General features: G+C 40.6%; 1 protein-coding gene across 11 annotated transcripts in view; it reads left to right on the top strand.

Moving 5' to 3' along the window:
* GPATCH2L (G-patch domain containing 2 like) overlaps nucleotides 1-25,962 on the top strand; it is a 122,701-nt gene that overhangs the window by 55,563 nt on the left and 41,176 nt on the right. For 7 of the 11 annotated variants that reach the window (XR_003515573.1, XR_003515574.1, XM_027568999.2 and 4 more), the window contains exons 1-2: nucleotides 9,273-9,362; nucleotides 11,652-12,323. Coding sequence is in view for 9 of the 11 variants with exons in the window: in XM_027568999.2 (XP_027424800.1) it covers nucleotides 11,662-12,323 (662 nt within the window). In the remaining 2 variants the exon portion in view is untranslated. Of the gene's footprint in view, nucleotides 1-9,272; nucleotides 9,363-9,440; nucleotides 9,473-9,787; nucleotides 9,898-11,004; nucleotides 11,067-11,651; nucleotides 12,324-25,962 lie in introns of those variants that run through there. The other 4 variants (XM_027568994.2, XM_027568996.2, XM_027568995.2 and 1 more) reach the window with 4 other exon arrangements.

Genomic DNA, 25,962 nt, shown 5'->3' with positions numbered 1-25,962 from the left:
CTGCATAGACAGTTCTCAAAAGAAAACATACAAAGGTCAAACAGATATTTTTTTTGCTTACATCACAAATCATCAGGGAAATGCAAATCAAAAGCACAATGAGATACCACCTCACATCTGTTAGGATGTCTACTATCAAAAAGACAAGGGATAACACATGTTGGTGAAGATGTGGAGGAAAGAGAAGCTTTATACATTATTGGTGAGAATGTAAATTGGCACAGCCATTGAAGAAAACAGTAGGGAGTTTCCAGAAAGAGTGAAAATAGAACTTCCATATGATCCTGCAATCCCACTTTTGGGTAAATGTTCAAAAGAAATAAAATCAGGATCTTATAAGAAGACTTATTTGCATATCCATGTTCATTGCAATATTATTCATAGTAGCCAAGACAGGAAACAATCCAAGTGCCTGTTGACAGATGAAATGAGTAAAAAGATCTCATATATACATAAAAATGGAATGTTTTTAGCCATTAGAAGGAAAGAAATCCCGCCATTTGTGGCAACATGGATGAACCTGGAGGCCATTATGCTAAGTGAAATAAGCCAGATAGAGAAAGACAAATAATGTATGATCTCACTTATAAGTGGAATAAAAAAAAATTTTGAACTCATAGAATCAGAAACTAAAATGGTGGTTGCTAGCGACTTTTGGGAGGTGGTGAGGACTGGGGAAATGGTGGTGGTCAAAGGGTGCAAAGTTGCAGTTATATAGGATGAATAAGTCTACAGATCTAATAGAGAAGCACGATGACTATACTTTAATAATACCGTATTGAACACTGGAAATGTGCTAGCGAGATTTTAGGTGTACTTATCATGCAAAAAATTGGTAACTATGAGAGGAGATGATATGTTAATTAGCTTGATTGTAGTAATCATTTCACTATGAATATGTACATCAAATCATGTACATCTTAAATATATACAATTTTAATTTAAAAACATATAAATAAAAAAAACATTCTGGTGCAAAAAAAAAGATTCTCAACGTAATACAAGGCCTAGGACTTCTGCTTCTTGCATTAAAAGAGTAATAGGGACCGTTTTTACTCTCCCATCCTAAATAATTTAAGGAATACAAAAATTTCTAGTTTCCAACAAGGTAAAATTAGTCATGTCTGGAAAACAGTAAAAAATTACCAGGCACAAAGAAGCAGGAGAATATAACAATAATGTAAAGAAAAGCAATCAATAAAAATCTTTCAGTAAGTATTAAAAATCAATAAGAAAAACAATAAAAAAATAAAAATTACTACATACTACATTTTGTGTGTTTAACAAAGTAGAAAGAAACATGAGCATATTAAAGAGATACATGGAAGATTTTTTTCAAGGCCTAACTTCTATAAAAATACAGAATCTGAGATAAAAAAAAAATATTGGGTAGAATTAACAGCATGTTAGACACTTCAGAAGGAAACATTATGACTTTGAAGACATAGGAATATAAACCATTCAAAATAAAACAGGAATAAAAAAAACAGAAGAACGAAACGAAAAAGAAAAAGAACAAAAGAACAACTTAAAGTGACCTCAAATACATGTAATTGGAGTCCCAGAAGTAGAAAGGAAGTGAGAGGAGAAAAATATTTGAATAAATAATGGCCCCAAAGTTTCCAAATTCAATGAAAATTATAAACCCATAGATCCAAGAAGCTCCATGAATCCCAAGGACAAGAAACATGATGACACTAAGACCCATCATAGTCAAATTACTTAAAACTAGTGCTAGAGAGGGGCACCTGGGTGGCTCAGTCGTTAAGCGTCTGCCTTCAGCTCAGGTCATGATCCCGGGGTCCTGGGATCGAGCCCCGCATCGGGCTCCCTGCTCCGCGGGAGGCCTGCTTCTCCCTCTCCCACTCCTCCTGCTTGTGTTCCCTCTCTCACTGTGTCTCTCTCTGTCAAATAAATAAAATCTTTAAAAAAAAAAAACTAGTGCTAGAGAAAATCTTAACAGCAGCAACAGAATAAAGACATGTCACACATAGAGGGAAAATGGTAAGACTGACAGTAGACTTTATCTCAGAAATAATGTGAGCCAAAAGACAATGAAGCAATAGCATTAAGGTAATGAAAGAAAAATGCCATTAAGCTAGGATTCTATACTCAGCGAACATGTTCCCCCCAAATGAAGACAATATAAAGACTTTCTCAGGCAAACCTGAAGAATCACCACCAACATACCAGAGCTACAAGAAATGTTAATTAAATACCTCAGGCAGGAGGAAAATGACACCACACAGAAATCTGGATCTCTTCAGAGGAATGGTATTTGGCACCAAAAATGGTATTTGTAAAATTATCATTTTCCTTATTTTGAAAATCTCTTTAAATGATAACTGTGTAAGGCAAACAAATAACAATGTCTTGTGGGATTTCTCCCACATGTAGCAGTAAAATATATGACAATAGCACGAAGGCTGGGAGAAGAAATGGAAGGATACTGTTGTAAGCTTTTTGTACTAGGCATAAAGTGTTACAGTATTACTGGAAGACATACCAAGATGAGCTAAAGATGTATATTAGAAACCCTAAAGCAACCACTAAAAATATACAACAGAAGTATAACGAATAAGCTAACAATGGAAATAAAATAAAACAATAAAATACACTCAATCCAAAAGAAGGAAGAAAAGGAGGGAAAAAAGAACAAAAGAACAGATGGGACAAATAGAAAATAAAAAGCAAGGTGGTAGGTTTAAGCCTAACTCTTACTGGCTGAATTGTATCTCATGCAAATCCATGTGTTGATGTACCTCAGAATGTGACTATATTTGGTTAAAGGGTCTTTAAGAGGCAATTAAGTTAAAATCAGGTTGTTAGTATGGGCCCCCATCCACTTTGCCTGATGTCCTTATAAAAGGAGTTTGGAATTTGATACATAAATAGAGGAGGAAGACAATGTGAAGGCACAGAGAGAAGACAGCCATCTATAAACCAAGGATAGAGCGTTCAGGAGAAACCAAACCTACCAATAGCTTGATCTTAGATTTCAAGTCTCTGGAACTGGGAGAATCTGTTGTTTAAGCCACCAAGACTGTGGTACTTTGCTATGACAGCCCTAGCAAACTAACACATTAACCATACAAATAATCATATTAAATGTAAATATTCTAAACTGTGGGTCCCACCACCACAGGAACCCAGCTAGACCAGAACCAACTTCAGCTGCCTTGGCCCAGTCATCTGAGCACTCCAGCTTCTTGCTCTTCTTTCCTTCCAATGCATTCCACGTAGGAACAAACTCAGCCAAGCATAGGGAGTGAGTAATCTGGGTTTGGTTGCTTCAGTCCCTTGTTACCTGCACAGATGGGTCTTGGCTCTATCATTTTTTAGATGTGTGGGTTTAGGTAAACTCACTAGCCTCTAAACATTTCAGTTTCCTCATCTCTGAAATGGGGATAATATACTGGATAAATATGTGAACTGTGCAGTTATGATTAAAGTTAAAGACCTTGAGATGGGATGACTGTCCTGGATTATCCATGTGGGTACATTATTTTAAGCTTGTGGCAATTTGTTATAGCAGAAATAGAAAACTGATACAAACAGCTATAGTAAGCCTTCAGTAAATGTTACCTCAACAGAATCTCAAAATTCTGTAATTGAGAAGGGTACATGAGAGAGTGTGAAAGGCATGGCATAGGAGGAATTTGGCAAACCTCTGCCACCTAATGCCCTGTGGCTACCTGCTCTGGATACAGAACAGTCTCTCCCACTGTCCCCTCACCTGGTATGCTCTGTGGGAGTTCTGTTTCTGTTGCCATTGATGCCACGGGGTGGTGGACACCTGCCCCACACTCCCATCCCAGCATCCAGGGAGGTTTCTTGTAATGCAAAGCAGAAAGAGTGCTGGGGCCAGAGAGGAGGGCCAGTTGCCGGGAGTCATTCATTTTTCAAGTAAATGCTGTCACTTCCTGCTGTCCTTGGTGGACACTGCTTGTATTAGTAACATCTCTCCAGTGGCTGTTGGAAAACAATTCTGGAAAGATTCTGGAATGTCTTGGATCAGTTTAGTGATGATTAGAGCAAGGAAAAGGGGACATGGAAAAACATTGTGGAGATGAGAAGATGAGGAATTCCTGCCTTCATCAAACTGTGCCCAGGAGATAGAAAGGCAAAAAGAAAGACAATGTCCCCTTTCTTAGGATATTTATGTTCTAGTGGGAGGTGACACAAGATAACCAAGTATACATCAAATAAACAAGGTAATGTTGGATTATGATACAAGCCACAAGGGAATAAGTAGGATGATGAGATAGAAAATGGCTAGGGGAATAGAATTCCTTTGGATGGTGTTAGGAAAGTTCTCTATGTGAAGGTGACATTTTAGCTGAGACTTCAAAGATGAGGGGATCCCCCGACCCATGCCTGCAAAGCCCCATAGACAGGTATTCTTGGTTGCAGGACAGTGCTTACCAAGGCCCTGGGGGGTGCAGGGAGAGAGCGCCTGGTGGGCTGGTAGTGTGAGCATGGGGAAGGGAGTCAAGATGAAGCCGAGACATAGGCAGGGGCCAGATCATAGGCTGTTAAGGCCATGATGAGAATTCTCAGTTTATTGTAACTGCAGGGAATCTAATGAACCAGCTGCAGAGGTGCTTTTCCCGTGTGTGTGTGTGTGTGTGTGTGTGTGTGTGTGTGTGTGTGTGTGTTTGTCTTATGGGAAGGACACAGGGACACAGGAGGGAGAGACCTATTATTTTTTCTATGTGTAGATCCTTTTCAGCTGGTGATTTTCTCATTCAACCAACAGTTTTGCTTTAATGGTCAATAGAGGGCAACTTGTTGACTAGACTCTCTTCCTCTTCTCAGTAACCACTAATTTTTTGGAGCACTTAATCTGTGTTGGGTTCTGTGTTAAACAGTTTGCATTCATTATGTCATTTAATCTCCACTGGAGAGATGTGTACATTCTATTCTTGTCTCCATTTCACAGATGGGGAAGCCAGCGCTCAAAGAAGTTAAGCAGTTAGCTCTGGACACAGCTAGACAGTTCTGGAGTTTTACCCTTGGCTTCCCTCCTGCCTCTGTCATCTGTTTGCAGTCTGCCCAAAACTCCATGTCATCAATGATTTTAGTCACCAAGTGTGATGGCCTTTCCTTAGAACTATTCCTCACCAATTTTCCCTTTTGGTTCTCTTTTTTCTTAAATTTCTCCCTTTTCTGGCTTCTGTACACTGGTTCTCTTCAGATGCTCTCGTTCTTTTTGAGCTGTCTCCTTCAACCCCATACGCTTCTCTTGCCATACTCTTTCTTTGTGTGTGGTCTTGCCTCTGACAACCATCATCACTTGAAGGTGGGAGCTTTTATTTAAATTTTCTCTTAAGATGGAGGCAATTGCTTCTAATTTCCTGTTCCAGCATTTGGTAAGCAAATATTTGTTTTTTGGGTTTTTTAAATTGACAATAGTTAGTGGGCACCTACCACATGCAAAGCTTTGTTCTGGCATTGATGAGAATACAATGGCTGGGACAGGATCTCTGGGGCAATGGGATTAGCTTCATTTTTGTTCACACAGCTCTATTGCTGGAGCTTGTCACAGGTGCTCGGTATATATTTGTTGAATGAGTAATTTAGTTGGGGAGGCAAACTTGCACATAACTGGCTCTAATTCAAGGTTGAATGGAGCAAATGCTCTAGTTAAGACGTCAGAAGGTGCTGAGAGAGCCCAACAGAGAAGGCTTCATGGAGGTGACATAGGCATTCAGTCTCTAAATCACCCTAAATCTTAGCGGTGTTCAAGAAATAGCAAGTGAGGGGTGCCTGGTTGGCTCAGTCGGTTAAGCATCTGACTCTTGATTTCAGCTCAGGTCATGATCCCGGGTCGTGAGATAGAGTCCCACATCAGCCTTTGTGCTCAGCATGGAGTCTGCTTGGGAATTTCTCCCTGTCTCTCTGCCCCTGCCGCACTCATGTTCTCTCTCTCTCTCTCAAATAAAAAAATAAATAAAACCTTAAAAAGAAAAAAGAAATAGCAAGTGATCTGGTGTGCTCAAGTATGATGCAGGAGGTAGTGAAAGATGGATGAGGTGAAATTGTGTTTTGGGAATCTCACTCTACTGCCAGTGTAGAGAATGACTTGTTTGGGGATAGACCATCCAGAAGAGTGGTTACCTACCCAGGCCAATGGCATGGAGAAAGCAAAACAGGGAGAGTGAACGCAAGAGTACTATAAAAGTAAAATCCATGAGCCTTGGCATTTAACTAGATAAAGGGGTATAAGAAAGAAGCAGGAACTAAAAATGACTTTGAGGCATCTCACCTGGGTGACTGCATGGTGATGGTGACATTTCCCAAACAGGGAACAGTGAAGAAGGGGAAGATTTGGTAGGGACTATGGAAGAAACTAAGCTTTGTCTTGATGTCTTAAACTGGAGATGCTGGTGGAGTAAAGCAGGGGAGATAGCCAGCAGAAAGCTGAAAATAAAAGCTGGATTTCAAGAAATACAGGAGCTTTCAGAGCTGATTGAGGTAACTGACATCATGGGAGATGCCATGATGTGTGAGAGAGAATTTTTGTTCATAGTTTTATTTATTAAATTTTTCATTTGAATATAGTTGACACACAGTATTATATTAGTTTCAGGTGTACAACATAATGATTCAACTTCTCTGTATGTTATGCTATGCTCACCCCAAGTGCAGCTTACCATCTGTCACTATACAACACTATTACAATATTATTGACTATATTCTCTTTGCTGTGCCTTTTATTCCCATGACTCATTCATTCCATAGCTGAAGATCTGTATCTCCCACTCCCTTAACCCATCTTTTCCTTACCCCTAGGCAACCATCAGTTTGTTCTCTGTAGGTCTGATTCTGCTTTTTATTTGTTTATTCATTTTTTTTTTTTTTAGATTCCACATTGGAGTGAAATCATATGGTATTTGTCTTTCTCAGTCTTTCTTACCTCACTTAGCCTAATACCCTCTATGTCCATCCATGTTGTTGCAAATGGTACCATCTCATACTTTTTAAAGGCTGCCTAATATTCCATTGTGTGTATGTGTGTGTGTGTGTGTGTGTGTGTGTGTGTGTGTGTGTACACCACATCTTTTTAAAAAATCTATTTATCAGTGGACACTTAGGTCGCTTGTGGGAGAGAACTTCACTTAAGCAGAAAAGAGAGCTGATGGCTGTGGACAACCTTTGAATATTTCTTTCTCTCCCGTGAGAGTTACAAATTCAGTGTGTCCAAAATGGAATTACTCAATTTCTCACCAAATCTGTTTCTTTTCTTGACTTCTCTAGCTGTGCAAATGGTCCTGACCACTCTCTTAGTCATGCTGGCTCCAGACCTCAGGCCTCCTTGCCTCTTCCCTTAATTCTTTACATAGTAAGTTTCATCTATAGAAAATTCTGAAAAGGGGTGCCTGGGTGGCTCAGTCGGTTAAGCATCTGCCTTCAGCTCAGGTCATGATCCCAGGGTCCTGGGATTGAGCCCCACATTGGGCTCCCTGCTCTGCGGGGAGTCTGCTTCTCCCTCTGCCTCTTCCCCCTGCTCGTGCTTCCTCTCTCTCACACACTTTCTCTCTCAAATAAATAAAATCTTTTAAAAAAAAAGAAAATTCTGAAAATCCATAAAAATAACAGGTAGAAGATATAGTCATTTATAACGGAACTATTTTCAGTGATGTCTAGTGTATCATTTTAGTCATATTCCTAGGCAAGTACGATTTAATTTCCTATACACATGAATACAGCCATACTCTACATTTTTGGAATAACCTTTTTATTGAAGTAAAACAGTCATGCAGAAATGTACACAAGCAGAAACTGATGACTTTTCATTCATTAAATATTCTTCCACATCAATTTTAAAAGGCTTCAGAGGTATTCCATCCCATAGATGTACCATACTTTAAACAACTAATCCCTGTTGTAGGATTTATTTTTCTAGTCGTCTCATCCCTCTCTCCACAATTTAAAATTTTTGTACCAATTTCCAATTTTTCTTCAGAATAAAATTCCTTAGAGGCAGAATTTCTGGGTCAAAAGGCAGGTGCATTTTAAAAAATAACCTTTTTATTTTAGACTACTGTTAGGCATGCAGAAAAATTACAAAGGTACTACAGACAGTTCCTGTACACCCCATACTCAGTTCCCCTATTAACATCTTACATTAACATAGAACATTTGTCACAATTAATGAACCAACACTGAGGCATTATTATTAGCTAAAGTCCATAGTTTATCCAGGTTTCTTTAGTTTTTACCTAAGGTCCTTTTTCTGTTCCAGTATCCCACCTAGGATACCACACTACATTTTGTTGTCACATTTCCTTAGACTCTTCTTGGCTGTGACAATTTCTCAGACTTTCCTTGACTTTTTTTGCCCTTAACAATTTTGAGGAATACTGGTCAAGCATTCTGTAGAACGTCCCTCAATTGGGGTTTGTCTGATTTTTTTCTCTTGATTAGACTGGGTTTATGGGGTTTGGAAGGAAAGTATCATAGAGATAAAATGCCACTTTCATCATATCATAGCTAGCCTACATAGGATCAACATGATTTATCACTGTTCATGTTAACCTTGATCACCTGGCTGAGGTAGAGCTTGCCTAGTGTCTCCACTACACTCATTTGCCCTCTTTCCATGCTGTACTCTTTAGAAGGAAGTCACTACACATAGCCCACATTCAAGGAGTTGGGAGTTTTATTTCAGGATGAATTATCTACAGAAATTCTTCGGAATTTTTCTGCTCCAGAGATTTCTCTTCCCTGTTTATTATTTTATTCATGTCAGTATTCATATCATTAGTTTACTTATGTCACTATAGAGTCATGGGTGTTAATTTTACAGAGTTTTAATCCAATAGTACTTTACTTGTTTTGTTGCTCAAGGCATCTGTATTTGCAAGACTGAGTAATTCACTTCAAAGGTACCCGGCTAATAGTTGTGCCAGCTCTCACAGTCAAGAATGAGGATACATTTCCTCTCAATTTCACACCCTTTATAAAAGTAGGTCAGCAAACAAGGGCGAGGCGGAGGTCCCTCCCTAGTGCCCTGTTTCTTGACGTTCCCAAGGCAGACGAGGCCAGACTGGGGAGGGGTGTCCTTTCCCAGATGTGGACATCATCCCTTACCCCGCCCGCCCTTAACCACCGCCCCCTGGGGCCCCCAACCCCTGTTCCCGGCTTCTCCAAGGCCCCGCCCTCCGTGGGACGGAAGTGGGCGCGGCCACGGACCGGAAGCGCTGGGCAGGGGCGGGCCTTCCCGAGCAGCTAGCCCCTCCCACTCCACCACTGCCCCACCCCTCCGGCCCAGACAGGAAATGAGGTCAGAAAGGGAAACCCCGGCGGGGAGACTCGGCCCCAAAAGCGGCGGCCATTGGAGGTGGCTGCGGCAGCTGGTGAGGGGGAGGAGTGGGTTGAGAGGGTCGGGGTCCCGGGGGCCGGCGCCAGCGGGGATCGGGACTACCGGCCAAGGCCGAGGGGCCATAGCCGCCACGGGGCTGCGGAGGTTGGCGGGAGGGGCGAGGGTGGCTGGGCCTTGTTTTTCGGGGCCCATCGACCCCATCCCGGGGAACCAGGTTCGGGCGTCTCCGGGGCGACAGTCACCTCTTCTCCTTTCTTCTTTCTGGCTCTTTTGGGCATACGACGGCGTGAGGGCTTGGTGTCCCGAGCCGTGTTCGCCCTAGTCTTCGGGGGCGGGCCGGGGCGTGGGGGAGTCCTTCCAAACAAGCTCTTTCTCACATCTGTGGCCATGTTGCGACCCCTGATCACGGAGGGAGTTCAGTCGCCAGGACTTTTTTTTTTTTTTTTTTTTTTTTTGCAGTTTCTGCCCGAGAAGGGCTGACTCCCTGCCCCGGTGAGCCCAAATGAGAAGTTGCTTCCTGCCGCCTGCCTCCGTCCCAGCTCCTCGCAACCCCGTCTTTCGCTCCGACCGTACGCCTGCTTTTTTTTTTTTTTTTTTAAACTTCTATCCGTTTCCCGTTCTTTTCTTTGCGTGGCTTACCTTTCCTCTCCTCGAGTGCTTGCTGGACAAGGGGGTCCTCTCGGAGTGTGCATCCGAGACTGACGGTGTGGGAAGCTCAGGGTTCTGTCACCAACTGTTCGAATTGCAGTCCTTTCGATAGGAAAGGATTCTGCACAAATAGCTGCAAGTGGTTCTGTAACGTTGTTCCACGTTAAAGGGTACAGTTCTGCCTGAGTTTTTAAAGCAGTAGTTCTTTATTAAGGAAGTAGGTTTAGACGTGCTGTCCCTACATCTCTTTTGGTCTTAGGGGCAGTTGTCTCCCAAACCCCAGTCAGGGCGTTTTAAACTGCTTCGTATTGCTTAAAGGGACTTGGTCATTTTATGTTGTGTGGCTTTTGAAACTTTGAGACGTTTTGTTTGGTTGGTAGTTTTGGAACTAGGTGTTCCCATTGCTCCCACCCATGTGGCACATAAGCCAGCCTACTGTTTTCTTGCCTTTGAATTCTTTGGCATAGGACAGCATGAAAATAGGTTTTAGAAAGTCCTTTGTGGAATGTAAACTGCATGAATGGAAATGCGGTCTAAGAGTGGCGCCACACAGTTTTAAATTCTAATTATGGACTTGAAATTGGGCTTAACAAGGGCTAGGGAGAAGATGCTAAATTAATACGTATTTAATAAGGAGTTGTATAAATTATATTAGACCTTTCCCTTTAAAAGGTCGTTTTGAAAATTTCTCCTACTGCTCTCATCCCTTAGGTTTGCCTCTGAAGTGACCCCTGAAGTATGAGGGTTTGACAAGAATGAATATAAAAATTAAGAAAGCGGTTAGCTAGAAATCTTAGAGACTCCATCTATCCGTGTCCTTTCAGCCTCCCTTATAGCCTGCTTTTGTGTGAGTGATACTAAAGCACATACTTATGATCACTTAATTTTCTGAAGGATAGGAAAAGAGCTAAAAAGTTGCTAATTGTTAAAAAATATATGACATACCCGGTAAATTTCCTTCCCTGCTAGCTTCCAGGTGGTATTTGGGACCAGAATGGGTGCAGACTTAGTCTCTTTTTTCCATTCAGGGTACACATCTGGGTCACTACAATTTCTTGGATTACTAAAACTGCAAGCAGTGGTCCCTAAGGTGTGTCACTAAGTTGTCTTTCTCCTCCCTTCCAGAAGTATTCTTTTTTTTAATTTTTTTTTAAGATTTTGATTATTTATTTGACAAGAGAGAGACACAGTGAGAGAGGGAACACAAGCAGGCATTCCTATCAGTAACCCCAGAGCATGGAATAGTTCTTTATCCATGGTTTTGAAGTTGTGTGTTTTTCTGCTCTTGTCTAATGAGACTTTCTCTAATCTTTTTGGATTTTATCATCAGATAATTTAGTGATAAGTTTAATTGGGGAAAAGGGGGAAAGATTTATTTCCCTGGGTTTGCTCATTTTTGCAAATATCCTAGTTGTGATCTGGTGAGTGATTTTTTTGTGCTTTAAGAACATGTTTACTTGAGGTACCTAACAAGGGCCAAACACCTATTTTTGGTGGCTTAAGGGTGCATGGATGGGAGGAACAGAGTCTTACGTGTAGCCAGATGAAAGGTGACTTTGTTTTCTGTAGATAGGGTGGATTCTGCAGTGCCATGATATATTTTATAAAACTATTGTAAACAACAGAATCTTATTCAGGCTTTCTTTTTCTTTTTTCCTGAACTTTCTTTTGGCAGATGTGGCCTCATGGATGAGCTGGTACATGACTTAGCCTCAGCCTTGGAGCAGACATCTGAGCAGAATAAGCTTGGTGAGCTGTGGGAGGAGATGGCCCTGAGCCCTCGCCAGCAGAGGCGGCAGCTTCGCAAAAGGAGAGGCCGCAAGCGCCGTTCAGACTTCACTCACCTGGCAGAGCATACCTGCTGCTACAGTGAGGCCTCTGAGTCCAGTCTCGATGAGGCCATTAAGGACTGTCGAGAAATGGCCCCTGTTGCCAATTTTAGTGACTCTGATGACACAATGGTAGCCAAACGGCACCCAGCTCTCAATGCCATGGTTAAGAGTAAGCAGCACTCTTGGCACGAATCTGACTCCTTTACCGAAAATGCACCATGTCGACCACTCCGGCGCCGGCGGAAGGTGAAGCGAGTGACATCAGAGGTGGCTGCCAGCCTCCAGCAGAAGCTCAAGGTGTCAGATTGGAGCTATGAGAGAGGCTGCAGGTTCAAGTCTGCTAAGAAGCAGCGTCTGTCCCGCTGGAAAGAGAATACTCCCTGGACCTCCTCAGGTCATGGGTTGTGTGAGTCAGCAGAAAATAGGACTTTCCTAAGCAAAACAGGAAGGAAAGAAAGGATGGAGTGTGAAGCAGATGAACAAAAACAGGGCTCTGATGAGAACATGTCAGAATGGTGAGAACTCCCTTACTCAGGGTTATTTTTACCCCAAGTACAAATCCACAGTCTTGATGAGTTCAGCTTTCTTTCCGAAGTAGCCACTGTAATGTTTACTTTGTAGCCCTCCTTTAAGCAATCAGCTAGGGTTTATCTCTAGCTTTTTACAGTACATTCATCATTGTGTTTCCCCCGCGTCAAGGAGGCTACATATAATGAAACACATTTGTTTCTAAAAGTGGTTTAAAAATGTGTACTTCACATGCGTAACCATGGAATTTATTTTAAAAACAATTTACTGCTGTTTATGCCATGTATATCATATGTAGATGTTGGTAGATGTTAGAACGAGGGTCTCAGCAGAGGCTGGGGGGTGTGGTTTGTGTACGTGAGAAAATGCTGGTGCGAGGCACATGGAGTTTGTGTGTTTTCCTGGTAAACTGCCTTTCCCCATCAAGAGTCATGGCTTTAGATACTGGGCTATAATTCTTTTGTCCTGCTCCTTCCAGTTTGACTGTATGGAGCTGATTTTTTATGGCTGACATTCAGGTTGTTTGAACACATGGTGGGCTTTGAAAATAACAGTACTGAATCCCATTAGTCTTATAACAATTGTCATCGAGCCAGAAACATTTGGATCTGTTGGGTGTATGTTTAAAATGGCAGTGTAGTTTTCGGTGACTTTGTTTTCTGTATCTCAGATAGTCCTAGGAACATTGATAATCCCCACCTTGATACTTCAGTATTATTCTTAATATCAGCATGATATCTGTTTCTCAAGGAAGATGCTCTTGGTATTTTGGATGGGGCGATTCTTTGTGGTCAGGGACTGTCCCATGCTTTACAGGATATTTGGCATCCCTGCATTGTTCCCATCCCTTTCATAGTATCAAAGCAAATGCCTCTATGGGTGCTGCCTTTTCCCAGTTGAATGTTTCAGAACTCCACTGTATGGTAGGCACAGCTGTTCGTATTTTATAGAAGAGGAGATGGAGGTTAATAGCATTTAGATAATTTGCCTACGGTCACCCAGTGGCAAAACGAGGAATTGAACCTGATTCCAAAGTTCATACTTAACCACTTAACCACCACGTTTTGCCGCCCTTTAAGTGTGCCTTTTCCATGGCTCTTTTTCCGTCTCATCGTAGTTTTACACCTGTAGAATGTGTGGCCTTTCTTAGGACTTTCCTTTTTTGAAGTTTGTCTGAAAAACAAAGACATAAATCGTAGGAACTATGAGGTGAAGCTATGTCAGTAACAGGAAAGCTGCTTAGGTGTTTATCCCTGTACCTTTAATGGGTGATTTTTAACCCAGTTTTAACAGTTTTTCTGACTAACTGTATATTTGCCACTCTGCACAACCAGATAGGCTTATAATTTGGCTTCCCTAATTTTCCTTTAATGTATATCCTAAGACCTATTTGCCAATTTATATGTATGATTTTGGGTTATAAGGGTTTGTTTATTGTTATTTTTAATCAAATAAATGTTTAGTCAACTTAATGGCCTTTTACAATATCAAAACCCTCATTTGAGGCATTTTAAGTTTGTTTTGGTATCAAACCTGTATACCAAATAATTTACTGTTGAAAATAGTGATTGTTAAAAATTGTTTTTTGCGATGATAGCTTGTGTATATTTTTTCCCCAGAATTTCTTGTTAAATTATGAAGTAATTGTAGGTGAAGAGACTGATTCTGTCTACTCTTAAGGTAACAGTCCAAGAATGGTTCCAGATACAGAGTCTGTAAGTAATCTAGCAGTGAGGCACTTCAGTCTTTCCAGTTCCTTCTTACCCCAGACACATCTATTGCATGTTATAGTCAGGTTGTAATAATAAACATTCTAGTTATATGAGAGCTTTGATAAGTTGAAGTAGGCAGCAATTCTTAGGAAATTCTTATTCTTTTCAAATTGAGAAGACCTTGTTACCCCCCATTTGTGCTATCTGCCTGGTCCATGACTTCAAGAGTTCTTTAATAACATGGATGCCCAAGTCCTTGTAGCTATGAGGGAATAATAGGTTGAGTAGTAGCAGACCTAAAATGAGAATAATTCTTTAGAATCTAATTATTTAGGAGTCTTAAATATGCCTCGACTTATGTTCCTTCATCTGTAGTTATGAGCAGAAGTGCTCTGTATTTTTTCACCCTAAATCTACTCTATGGAGAAGAGAGGTGACTGCAAGTTATATTCAGTCTCTCAAGTAAGATGGAACTAAATCTTCTTCCCTCAATTATTATTATTATTTAAAGATTTTATTTATTTATTTGAGAGAGAGAACATGAGCCAGGTGAGGGGCAGAGGGAGAAACAGACTCCCTGCTGAGCAGGGAGCCTGATGCAGGACTTGATCCTGGACTCCAGGATCATGACCTGAGCCAAAGGCAGACGCTCAACCAACCGAGCCACCCAGGCGCCCCTAGAACTTTACTTTTTATCAGTGGTATTAAAGATTGACAGTCTCGGGCGCCTGGGTGGCTCAGTTGGTTAAGCGACTGCCTTCGGCTCAGGTCATGATCCTGGAGTCCCGGGATTGAGTCCCGCATCGGGCTCCCTGCTCTCAGCAGAGGAGTCTGCTTCTCCCTCTGACCCTCCCCCCTCTCATGTGCTCTCTCTCTCTCATTCTCTCTCTGTCTCAAATAAATAAATAAAATCTTTAAAAAAAAAAAAAGATTGTCAGTCTGTATGATTCAGCTTGTAAAATTATTAGGATGAAGGTGATCATTAAGCTTAATTTAGCCTTGTCAGTAGATAGAATTCTTTTAAAAAAATGTGTGTCATATGTTTTAGGTTTGAAAGTGTTATGTCTCCCCTGGAGAGCTTTATTTCTCATTTCCTTAAACTCACTTTACTAATTAACCATGGAATAGTCTTAAGTTTGACCAATAATTCTTTTTACTTCTCTTTTTCTGTTCTTCATTCAATTCTACACCAACCAATCCCTTAGAAGTTCTAAGGAACTGAAAGTGGTTATGATGTAATAGTATTTTATACCTACAAAAAGATCAGTTGTTATTTTAATATTTTCCTGTGTATGTGTGTTCCATTCTAAAATGGAGCAGTTCTTTTGTAAAGTTAGTTTTTACTGTATTCATATTGTCTATATAGCAGCTATTAGGTGATTCATAGCCTAATTTTGCTCTGTTCTCCACTAACATATCATTTGTTTGTTCCCCTTGAATATAGTTTAGCTTCTGTTCTTTTATAAGTGAATTGGTTTGGTGTTGACCTGAAGTCTCAGTCAGGAGCCTTCCTAAGGTGATGTATTAGAGGCCGATCTCACAGGAAAGAAAATATTCCCTTCTCTTGGAAGGCAAGTGACAGAGATAGAGTGCTAAACCTCCCCCCTCCTTCTCCAGCCCAGGCTGACCTTCTGCGGCCCCTTGGTGCCTCTTGTTTTCTTATTTTTATAGAAAATCAATATCCCTTCTGACACAAACAATAGCTCAGAAGCAAGAATAAATGGGAGAAAGCTGAGATCTCTGTCCATCACCTTTCATTTTAACTCCCCAAACTCTTTAATTATGAGCATGCTTTGCTCCAGGTGTTTGTGACAGTGAAATTGCTAAATGAGGACCATTTTAACCAAAGATTGGGTGATCAGTAACACTCTATAGCAGTAGCTTGTTGGATCAATAGCATTCATTATTTCATGGTTAAGGTAAGTAGCTTCTTTTGCAAGTGGAGCTCATTAATCAGAGGCTACTGGAACTGTGGGAAAGAATATACATGGTAGGTTGAGGTTGTTTTGTTTCCCGTTCCATAACTGGGGATGCTGACCAAGAGTACCTTTACCATTGTTGCAAATGGTACTGTTGCATTTGAGAGTATTAAATAGGTACCGTGGTGTGCTTACATAGATTTACTCCAAGTTCTGCTAGTATATATCCTTAGGAACAACTGAGAAAGACAGCTTGGGAGGTGGATTTGATACTACTGTATTTGAAGATCTGTCTCTTGAAAGAAATGTGTTCCGATTATTTTGTGTGACTCTAGAGGACAGTGGTAGGACTCAGAAAGCACAGAGAGTTAAATGTTGCCTCACTAACATTCTAAAAATTTGCATTCTAAAAATGAAATGAATTGTTTCACGAGGTGATGAGCTCTAGGTCACTGAAGGGGTTCAAGCCTGGGCCTTGGTGACCACGTACTGAGTTAGTGTAGAGTTGGAGAGGTTGCACTGCATGATCTTTCAGCTCCCTCCGACACTGAGATTCTGTCATTCTTTTCAGTCACAGCCTCATTCCAGCGCATCATTGCAACTTTATATTTAAAAAGCATCTGATAAGCAGCGTGAGCTGCCTACTAAAATACTTACAAAGACATAAAACGTTGTAAACTCACATCATCAGAACCTAGGACCTAGAGTTGGCCTCTTGCCAAGATTTCCTCAAACCACAAGGCTGATAGATGTGCGGTTGGAAGCCCACATCAGCAGTGCCAAACCGATGCTGAAGGTAGGTAGCCAGAGCCTTCCTCCTTGCTCTGTAGTCAGATCTTTGTCACAAATGCAAGGTCCATTTCAGTCAGAAAATCAGGCAGCTGCAGCTTGAGCTGGAGTGTTGTTCCTTCCTTTACAGTAGTCCCCTCTTATCCACAGTTTCTTTCTGTGGTTTCAGTTCCCCGCAGTCAGGGGCAGTCTGGAAGCACATGACCCTCCTCCTGCCACATCAGAAGTAGTTGGAGTAGCCTAACAACCTCACCAACGCCTGCGTCATCCACTTCACTTCATTGTGTGCCGTAGGCATTTTATCCTCTCACATGATCCTAAGAAGAAGGGTGAGAATAGTGAGATATTTTGAGAGGAAGAGACTGCATCCATAAAACTTTTATTATACTCTCTTGTGCTATTTTATTATTAGTTATTGCTTATCTTTTACTTTGCTTAATTTATAAGTAAAGCTTAATCACAGATATGTACGTATAGGAAAAAACATGGTCTATATAGGGTTAAATACTATACAGTCTCAGGCATCCACTGGGAGTCTTAGAAGTCTGCCGTGGATAAGGGGGAGCTACTGTACTTCCCAGTCGGTATCTTTCAGTCTTTATTTGGAGGCTCTAACTCCCAGAATACACTTGGATAGGGAATTAGTGTTTTCTGTGTGTGCATTTGTGTTTGGGGTAGGAGGCAGTCACGGCAAATTGAATCCTGGGAAATATATTCTCCAAGAATAAAGTTTACTGTTGGCATGGGCAGAGAAGAAAAAAAAAAAAATCACTCTTAGTGGTGCGTTCTAGAAATTTTAATGTTTTATATACCTTTATATATTTCAGACTCTTGGAATGGGGTCAGAATAAAGCAGTGAGAGAAGATCCTGTCTTAGTCCAACATAGCTGTATGAGAGAAAAACCTACCAGTGACACTGGGCATTAGGCCAGTGGCTCTGCACATTGTCTTGGCCAGTTGCAGATGTGAGAAGAGCAGGTTTCCCATGTCCAAGGGAACAGAGAATGGGACCAGGCATAATTTACACACCCTTTCTATTGACAAATAACCAGATTCTAGGTAAACCAGTTCTCAACAAGAGGCCTTTGAGCAAGTTCTGCAGAATAAGGGAAAAGGAACATCATCCTGAAAGTTCAGAGGAAATGATTGCCAGTGGAAACCAGAAGAACATTTTAGAGAATCTTCTTTAGGATGCAAGAAGACATAGTCACTTTGTTTTTGTTTGGTTGGTTTTTGTTGGTTTGTTTTAAAGTTTTTATTTAAATTCTAGTTAGTTAACATAAAGTGTAATATTGGTTTCAGGAAGTGACTCGTCAATTACATATAACACCTAGTGTTCATCACAAGTGCCCTCCTTAATACCCATCACCATTTAGCCCACTTCCTACCCACCTCCCTCCAGCAACCCTCAGTTCTTTAACAGGCTCATATGGTTTGCCTCCCTCTCTTTTTTTCCACCCCTTGCCCTATGTTCATCTGTTCGGTTTCTTGAATTCCACATATGAGTGAAATCATATGATACTTGTCTTTCTCCGACTGATTTGTTTCACTTTGAAACAGAAGCAGTAAGTCATAAGGGCAAGGTGGCTATTTGAAAACCCAGTAGTATGGGAGGAGAATTGTAGGGAAATTTGAAATGTAATTCCAGTGTTAAAACAGGACAGTTCATTTTGCTGAAAATTGAGTTGATGTGGAAAACTTTGGAAGCCCTTCCAAAAGGAGAGAGGATGTAAAAATGAGAAGTTGATATATCTGGAGGACAGAAGATAGAGGCCCAGTCTGAGTAAATATTCAAAGAAAGAAATTGAAGCATATTGCAATAGAATAATGATCTTGAGAATACAACTAAAGAGAAAAAGTGTTCCTGGGTTGAAAAAAATTAAGTATAAAGATTAAAAGGAAAAAACAAATGAAAAGACACATCTGCCTAGACATATCCTTGCAAAATTTTGCATTCTGCATTGGTGGTCAGGGCAGAACAGGTATAAAGAACAATCTTTTCTTGCTCTGCGGGGAGCTTGCTTCTCCCTCTGCCTGCCACTCCCCCTGCTTGTGTTCTCCCTCCCTCTCTGACCAATAAAATCTTTAAAAAAAAACCAACAATCTTAAAAGGATGAAAACAAGGCCAGCATTTATCCCTACAGTACTAAATGTGAGGGGCTACAGTTGCCTTTTAGAATTTTTGAGTGGGGGAAAGGTTGCTCTCCCACTCCTCCCTGAATTTATATATAGCTTAGATAGAGTTCATATGGAAAGGCAGCAGAAAGACATTCTCAGACATTCAGGTCTCAGAATGTATGCTCTTCAAATTTTACTCTGAAAAGACATTTCATCTAACTAAAGGTGAATCTCTCTTAGCACTAAGAAAAGGTTAAGTCTTAAAAGGATGGGTGGGTTTCTCTAAGGCATAGCCCCCCAGCGCAATAGCAGAGCCCTGAGGAAAATCATTACCTTTACAAAGTATACCTGATTGCACGGGGCTGCATTAATGAGCCTGTGAAACCAGGGAGGTGGTTTTCTTTCATGGTGTCCTCTAATTGAAACCAAAAAACAAACTCCTTCATTATACATTCTTATAACTTATTGTGAGAGTAATTTTGCAGTTGATGTGAGATATTTTTCTGAAAAACCTCTCCCTCAGTCATGTTTACTTTTAGACTCTGAAGTCTACATCAGCAGTGCCAAACCGATGCTGAAGGTAGGTAGCGAGAGCCTTGCTCCTTGCTCTGTAGTCAGATCTTTGTTCACAAATGCAAGGTCCATTTGTGGATGTAGTTTACTTTTTAGACTCTGATTATATGTGGTTGTAAATGTACCACCTTGACCCAGGAAAAAAATTGAGCAAAGATGTTTTTGGGCTACTTTAAAAAAAAAAAAAATCAATGGGTAAGGAACCCAGGTGTTAACTTACTGATAATCAGCTTTTTGATTATAGGTGATAAACTAATTCTATACCTCTTTATTTTAATTGAGACAGGTATAAACTACTCTCATTCAGCTCTAAATTTGCAGTTCTCTGTGATTAGAATACGAAAGAACCAGCAAGCTGTCAGGTCAGAGGACAAACTATGTTTTTTTCTTCCAGTTATGACAATTCAGAGAGATTTGTCTTATTTGAAACTAGAAGCTTCTTGTTAGGGCTAGAATCTAAGTAGGGAATTATTTTCAAAAAAGAATTCATAAAAATGCTATATTATTTATTGCTGCAGAAAAAAACTGCCCTGCAGTTTAGTAGCTTTAAGCAACAAACATTTCCAATTCCTGAAGTCAGGAATCTGGGAACAGCATAGCTGGGTGGTTCAGGTTCAGACTTTTGTATTGTTGCAAATTGTTGGCCCTGGCTACAGTTGTTTCAAGGCACAACTGGGGCTGAAGGATCTACTTCCAAGCTCAGAGGGCTGTTGGCAGATTTCAATTCCTTCTAAACTGTTGGACTGAGAGTCTCCGTTCCTTTCCATGTGGGCCGCTCCACAGAGCTCTTAGTGTCCTCAAGACACCAGAGTTGGCTTTTCCCTAGAGGGAATGATTTGAGAGAGCAGGAGAGAGAGAGAGCATGCCGGCCCTCCCTGAGTGCCCAAGATGGAAGCCACAGTCTTTTATAACCTAATCTCAGAAGTGACCTACCATTACTTCTGCCTATGCTGTTGGTTACACAGATCAACCAGAGTGGGAAATACCAGGCAGCTGGGATCATTGGAAGTCATCTGGGGTCACTGGGAGTCATCTGACAGTCTTGTTACCACAGATGTCTCCCCATCTTCTGGGATTTTCTTCTGAGTAATATGAAGCTAGTTTGAGGAATGGTATTCTCAGAGTAATATTTCCCCAGAATTTGGGGGAATGTTTTTACTTTGATTTCAAAGGAAGAGCATTTAGGAGGAACTCAAATGGCGAGCAAGGGTATAGATCACTGAGATTATATTCTGTTGTATTTTAAGTATGTATACTGAAGATGAATGTTTATTTTTTAAAATCCACGATATGGCATTAAGAGGGAGAGCTTTTGTTTTGTTTTGTTTTTTAAGATTATTTTAGAGAGAGGGAAAGAGTGCAGGGGGGAGAGGGGGAGGAGAGAGAAACCCAAGCATATGCCATGCTGAGCACGGAAGCCTGGAGCCTGGAGCCTGGAACCCAGCGTGGGGCTCAGTCTCAGGACCTGAGATCACAACCTGAGCCAGAACCAAGAGTGGGATCTTAACCGACTGTGCCACCAAGGTGCTTCAAGAGGGAGAGCTTTTTTTCAAAGTGAGTTTCCTGATTAGTTTTCTTGGTGTCGGCATGTTTGATGCATTTTTAGCTGATACGCAGTATAGTCAAAGCACAGCTAGAGCTTCCTCTGTGTCTGAATGTTTTACGGAGCAAAAAGCAAAGAAACACTCTTTCCCAAGTTCAGTTAATCTGTAAGCATTTTCAGGAGAATGAAAATGAGAAATGCTGAATTGAAAAAGTATCTCACGAAGAGGGAAACGTGGAATTACTTGGCAAATGAAATCTCTCTGCACCATCTGTGTTTTGATGGCCGTTTCAGTGAGCACATGGGCTTTGGAGATACACCACCCTGGCTCTGATGCTTATTTGCTGTGCAATGTTGGGCAAGTTGCTTGACCTCTCTAAGCCTCACTCCTTCATTTGTAATATGAGGTTGACATAGTTACCTCGTAGTTTTGGGGAGAAGAAATGTAATAACGAATATAAAGTACTTAGTACTTTGCTGGGCCTGTAGTAGACTTAACTCGTATTAATAATTAACAGTAGCCTTCTGTATTAATAATTTTCTTAACTCAATTCAAGTACCAAACTCCTTCTTGAGACACTTGTGGTTTGGATATCTGCTCAGGGCTGTGTCTGCCTCTCTTGAATGAAACCCAGGGAAAATACTAGATTTCATAGGCCACATTTATTTTTCCATTCCAAAATGAAAATAGATTTGAGTCCCATAGAATTTTTTTTCTTTATGGAAGTATAATTGAGAGTCCTATAGAATTGACATTACTATTTTAATAAAAAGACTGTCAGGAAGTTACTGCTATTAACTTCTAAAATAATAATGGACACATACAAGAATTAGCACCCTCGATGTAGCTTTTGAATCTTTCATCCTTTGCCCCTGTATAATGCTCTAGAATTCACAAAGTGGGTTCACATGCCTCATGTCATCACATCCTCAAAACAACCCATCCACGTCTTACATGCGGGAAATAGGATTAGAGACATGCCACAAAGGCTATAGAAGGGGAAGCAGCAGAGTTGATCTGAAGGAGTTCATTCCATTTATGTAGCATTTGCTGAATGCCTGTTTTGTGCCAGCTGCTCTTCTAGGCCTTGGGGACATTGAAATGAGCAACATCTTTCCCTCTTACTCCGCCTCTTCTCTCTATGGGCTCTTCTTTCTGCCTGGGCCAGGCAGGGAGGGGCCATCTGTACTACTTGAGTCAGTTTACCAGTTGGCTTGAAGGTCCAGCTACCTTCTCATGATTCCTGGGATCCAGAGGCCTCAGACTCTCTGAGGCCCTGGCAAGAGAATGACATTGTTGCTACTATGGGTTGTTGACCTCTGTCCCTGAAGGCTGGTTTTATCCAGCAGAAGTGCACAGCCTCCTTTCCTCCTCTGAAGTGGTGTTTCCTTTAACATGATGCCCTGCCCACTCCATCTTGTAGTTTGTTCATCACTATAGATGAGGGTTCTCAACTTTGAGCCAGATAATTCTCTGTTGTGAGGGCTGCCCTGTGCATTGTAGGATGTTTAGCAGTATCCCTGGCCTCTACTCAACAGATGCCAGTAGGATAGCAACTTGCCCTCCAGTGCTCCCAAGTCCTGACAGAATGTTTCTCCAGACATTGCCAGATGACCCTGTGGGTGCAGGGTGGGGGTGAGGGTGGGGTGGGGGCGATGAAGGGGGTAAAATTGCTTTGAGTTGAGAGTTACTGTGTTGTTTCTAAGTGCTAAGATAGGGTTTTCACTTCATTGACTTTGCTTTTACCAGCAAGGATGAGTATCAAATTTAGAAAACTTAGTAAGACCAAAACACTGATCTCTTCTGTAGAATAAAAATACTGTAGTTTTTAAAACTTTTTTTTAAAGATTTTATTTATTTATTTGACAGAAACAGCGAGAGAGGGAACACAAACAGGGGAAGTGGGAAAGGGAGAAGCAGGCTTCCCGCTCAGCAGGGAGCCCGATGCAGGGCTCAATCCCAGGACCCCGAGATCATGACCTGAGCCGAAGGCAGTCGCTTAACCAACTGAGCCACTCAGGCGCCCAGTTTTTTAAAACTTTTTAACTGAGAGTTTTTGCTAACTTGAAAAAATACCCTTTAATTGCTCCTCAAAAGGGCAAACAGTTCATTTTCAGAATTTGGAAAGAAAAATAGTTCACATGATAGCATTTTAAAGTTTATACCAAGGTATAGACAGTGTTTGGCTAAGAGTGTTTGCCCTGGAATTAATTATTCAAGTCACTGAGGGGTATCAGTAGTGTTTTGTTAAGCTTGATTCCTATGATAATCTAGTTCTCTGAGAGTAGATGCCATGCCCAGTCATCTGGTCTACCAAGAGTGCCTTGAATTACAAAGATGCCCAGGTGGGAAGGTTAGATATATAGATGTGTGATAAAACAGAAAAAAACAAAATGTTAATTGCTGTGTGTGATGTCAGTAGATGTGATGGAGTGTGAGTGGTAACTGGAACTTCTTTCTTTTTCATATGTTCAAAAGTTTTCATTATAAAATGGTGCGGAGGAAAGCTTCTGGAACTGCAGGTTAGGGTGACTTCCTTTACATATCCGTTATTTCAGTTGGATGTGGCTCAGTTGCTTTTCTGACAATATTATAATAATTAGGTAACACATTTGGTGGTCTAAAACCCAGGCTTTAACTTTATTTGTGTCTTACTTAAAGTGGTGGCTATGCTGCTGAATTAAGTGTGGGAACATTTTTTAGTGAAAACCACTGTAGAGAAGTGTTATATATTATTACTATTTTTACTCACAGAGGAGTGCTTTTGAGGTGTTTTCTGGCTTCTGAAATGGGGTGGTTTCCTCAGTGTCGTAAGGTTAAATTGTAGGCTTGCCCACCCCCTTATTTGCAGAGTATTATTCATTGGAAAGCATTCTTCTTTCTCTGTTTTCACAGCCTTCTCCCGTAGTCTGGACTAGGTTTTTAATAAAATGTACACCTTTATGTTGTTACTGACATGTTTCTTTGACCACTTTAGAGTGGTTTCTGGTGTATGGTAAATAATTGCTTACTAAGGGAATGAGTGAAAGCTTAGGAGAAATGGGGGTAGGAATTCTTCCTCCTTTTTCTGTGAGAAACTTCTTATTGCCTCAATTTGGGATTGAATTTTTTGAATGATGTATAAATTATTTGTAGGGTTAATACATTTTTAGAAATTTTAGAGATATTCTAGGAAGATTTTTTTTTTTGTATGCGAACTATTTATAGTTAGAATCATGTGAGAACAGGGAGTACAGAACAGCTCTCAAGGCAAAGACAGGAGGCATTGATGCCTCTATTGCTGCCATTTTAGGAAAAGACAAGATTTCACACCTGCTATCTTTGTGGGTTTTGTCTAGTTACTTTTTCTGAGGATTAATAAAGGCTAAGTTTCTGTCTTCCTGACTAAGCTTCGGAGCACCACAAGTAGAGTGGACGCTAAAGGTAGGATCATACTTTTTTCTTACAAAAATGAGGAGCAGAGCTTTTTCTCCTTGCCTGGTTAACATACTCATAGCAAAAAAGTTATAAACCAATTTGAATGTTTTGGAATAAGAAAATCATGTAGGATTCTGACATCTTTTAACTACAAAGGTGCTAAAAGAAACTTGTGTTTATTGAAAGATATGAGCTTAGTTTTAATTAGACATTAAACATTCTGTTTAATTAGCTAACTTAACATTTTGTAGTTGACTAAATCGTTATTAAAGTCCCACCAACCTGATTTTTTTCAAAGAAGTCATGACCTCTGAGCCAGAAGTGAATGAAGTCTGTAGGACTGGACGACTTTGGCCTATAACTTGGAAGGGGAAATATTTGCTTCTACTTTCTAGCTAGCACTACATTTTGGCATGCTGTATCATAGTACATGCCACAAAGTCCCACTTCTGTTTTCACCAAGTTATGCTAACAATTTCTTACATATGATTAGATTTCCACAACGCAAGTCCTTCTGAGAGAGTAAATAGAATTAGCAGATGCTGTCTAATGAAATAGTCATTTCCAGATACCAGTAGACTGGTGATACTTTTGTGTAATAAGCATTCTGTAAGACAGATTTTCTTTATGAAGAAAATATCTGTCTCCCTTGATCATAGTCTTAAAGTTCTGATGATATTTCTGTGACATTGCCATTCCTCGAATTAACTATGTATGGAAAGCTTAGACAAGTTTAATCCAAGCTTTTTCAAAAACAGTGAGTCTTCTCAAATGCTGTTGACAAAAATAGGAAATGTGCGGAAGGCTTTAGGTTACCAACACCTTTCTTGATCCAGCAGATTTCTTTGAGTTTGCCCCCTTTGTTTAGAATATGAGGAGAGAATGGAATCCATGCAAAAAAGGATCAAGGAAGCACTGTAGCTTGTAGTACTTATAGGTGACTGGAAATGAATGGGGAAAAGAACTGATAGATTTTGTAATAAAGCAAACAGTTTTAATTTTTTAATACTAAATACTTGAGTAGAACTTGTAATACATGTAGAGCTGGAATCAGCAAATTTCCTCTGTAAAGACCAGATAGTAAATATTCTAGGGATTTGTGTGTGGTATGTTCAGTGTTGGAGCTGCTCAACTTTGCAGTTGTAGTGTGAAAGCAGCCGTTGATGATATGTAAATGAATAACTGTGGCTGTGTTCCAATAAAACTTTACTTATGGACACTGAAATTTGAATTTCGTATCATTCCCACATGTCACAAAATGATTTTTTTTTTTTTTAACCTCCAATCATTTAAACTGTAAAAATCATTCTTAGCTCACAGGTCATCGCAAAAATAGGTGGCGGGCTGTTGTTTCCCGATCCCTAAATCTCAGTTAGTGATATTGCTAACTAATAAAGTATATGGCATGATGGTGGGCTAAAGTATCTGTTCCATGGCCTAATGTGCTTTTTAAGCACTCCTTACTCCACTCAAGAGGAGTTAAAAAATGTCAAATTTGCTTTTATCTTTGAGGCCAGATGAGGATAATAAAGTAGTAATATGAGAGAACGTGTA

The sequence above is a fragment of the Zalophus californianus genome, chromosome 6 (genome assembly GCF_009762305.2).
Source record: "Zalophus californianus isolate mZalCal1 chromosome 6, mZalCal1.pri.v2, whole genome shotgun sequence".
In the NCBI taxonomy this organism is placed as follows: Eukaryota; Metazoa; Chordata; class Mammalia; order Carnivora; family Otariidae; genus Zalophus; species Zalophus californianus.
Note: the sequence above shows the minus strand (reverse complement) of the source record. Positions and strands in the feature narration are given on the sequence as shown.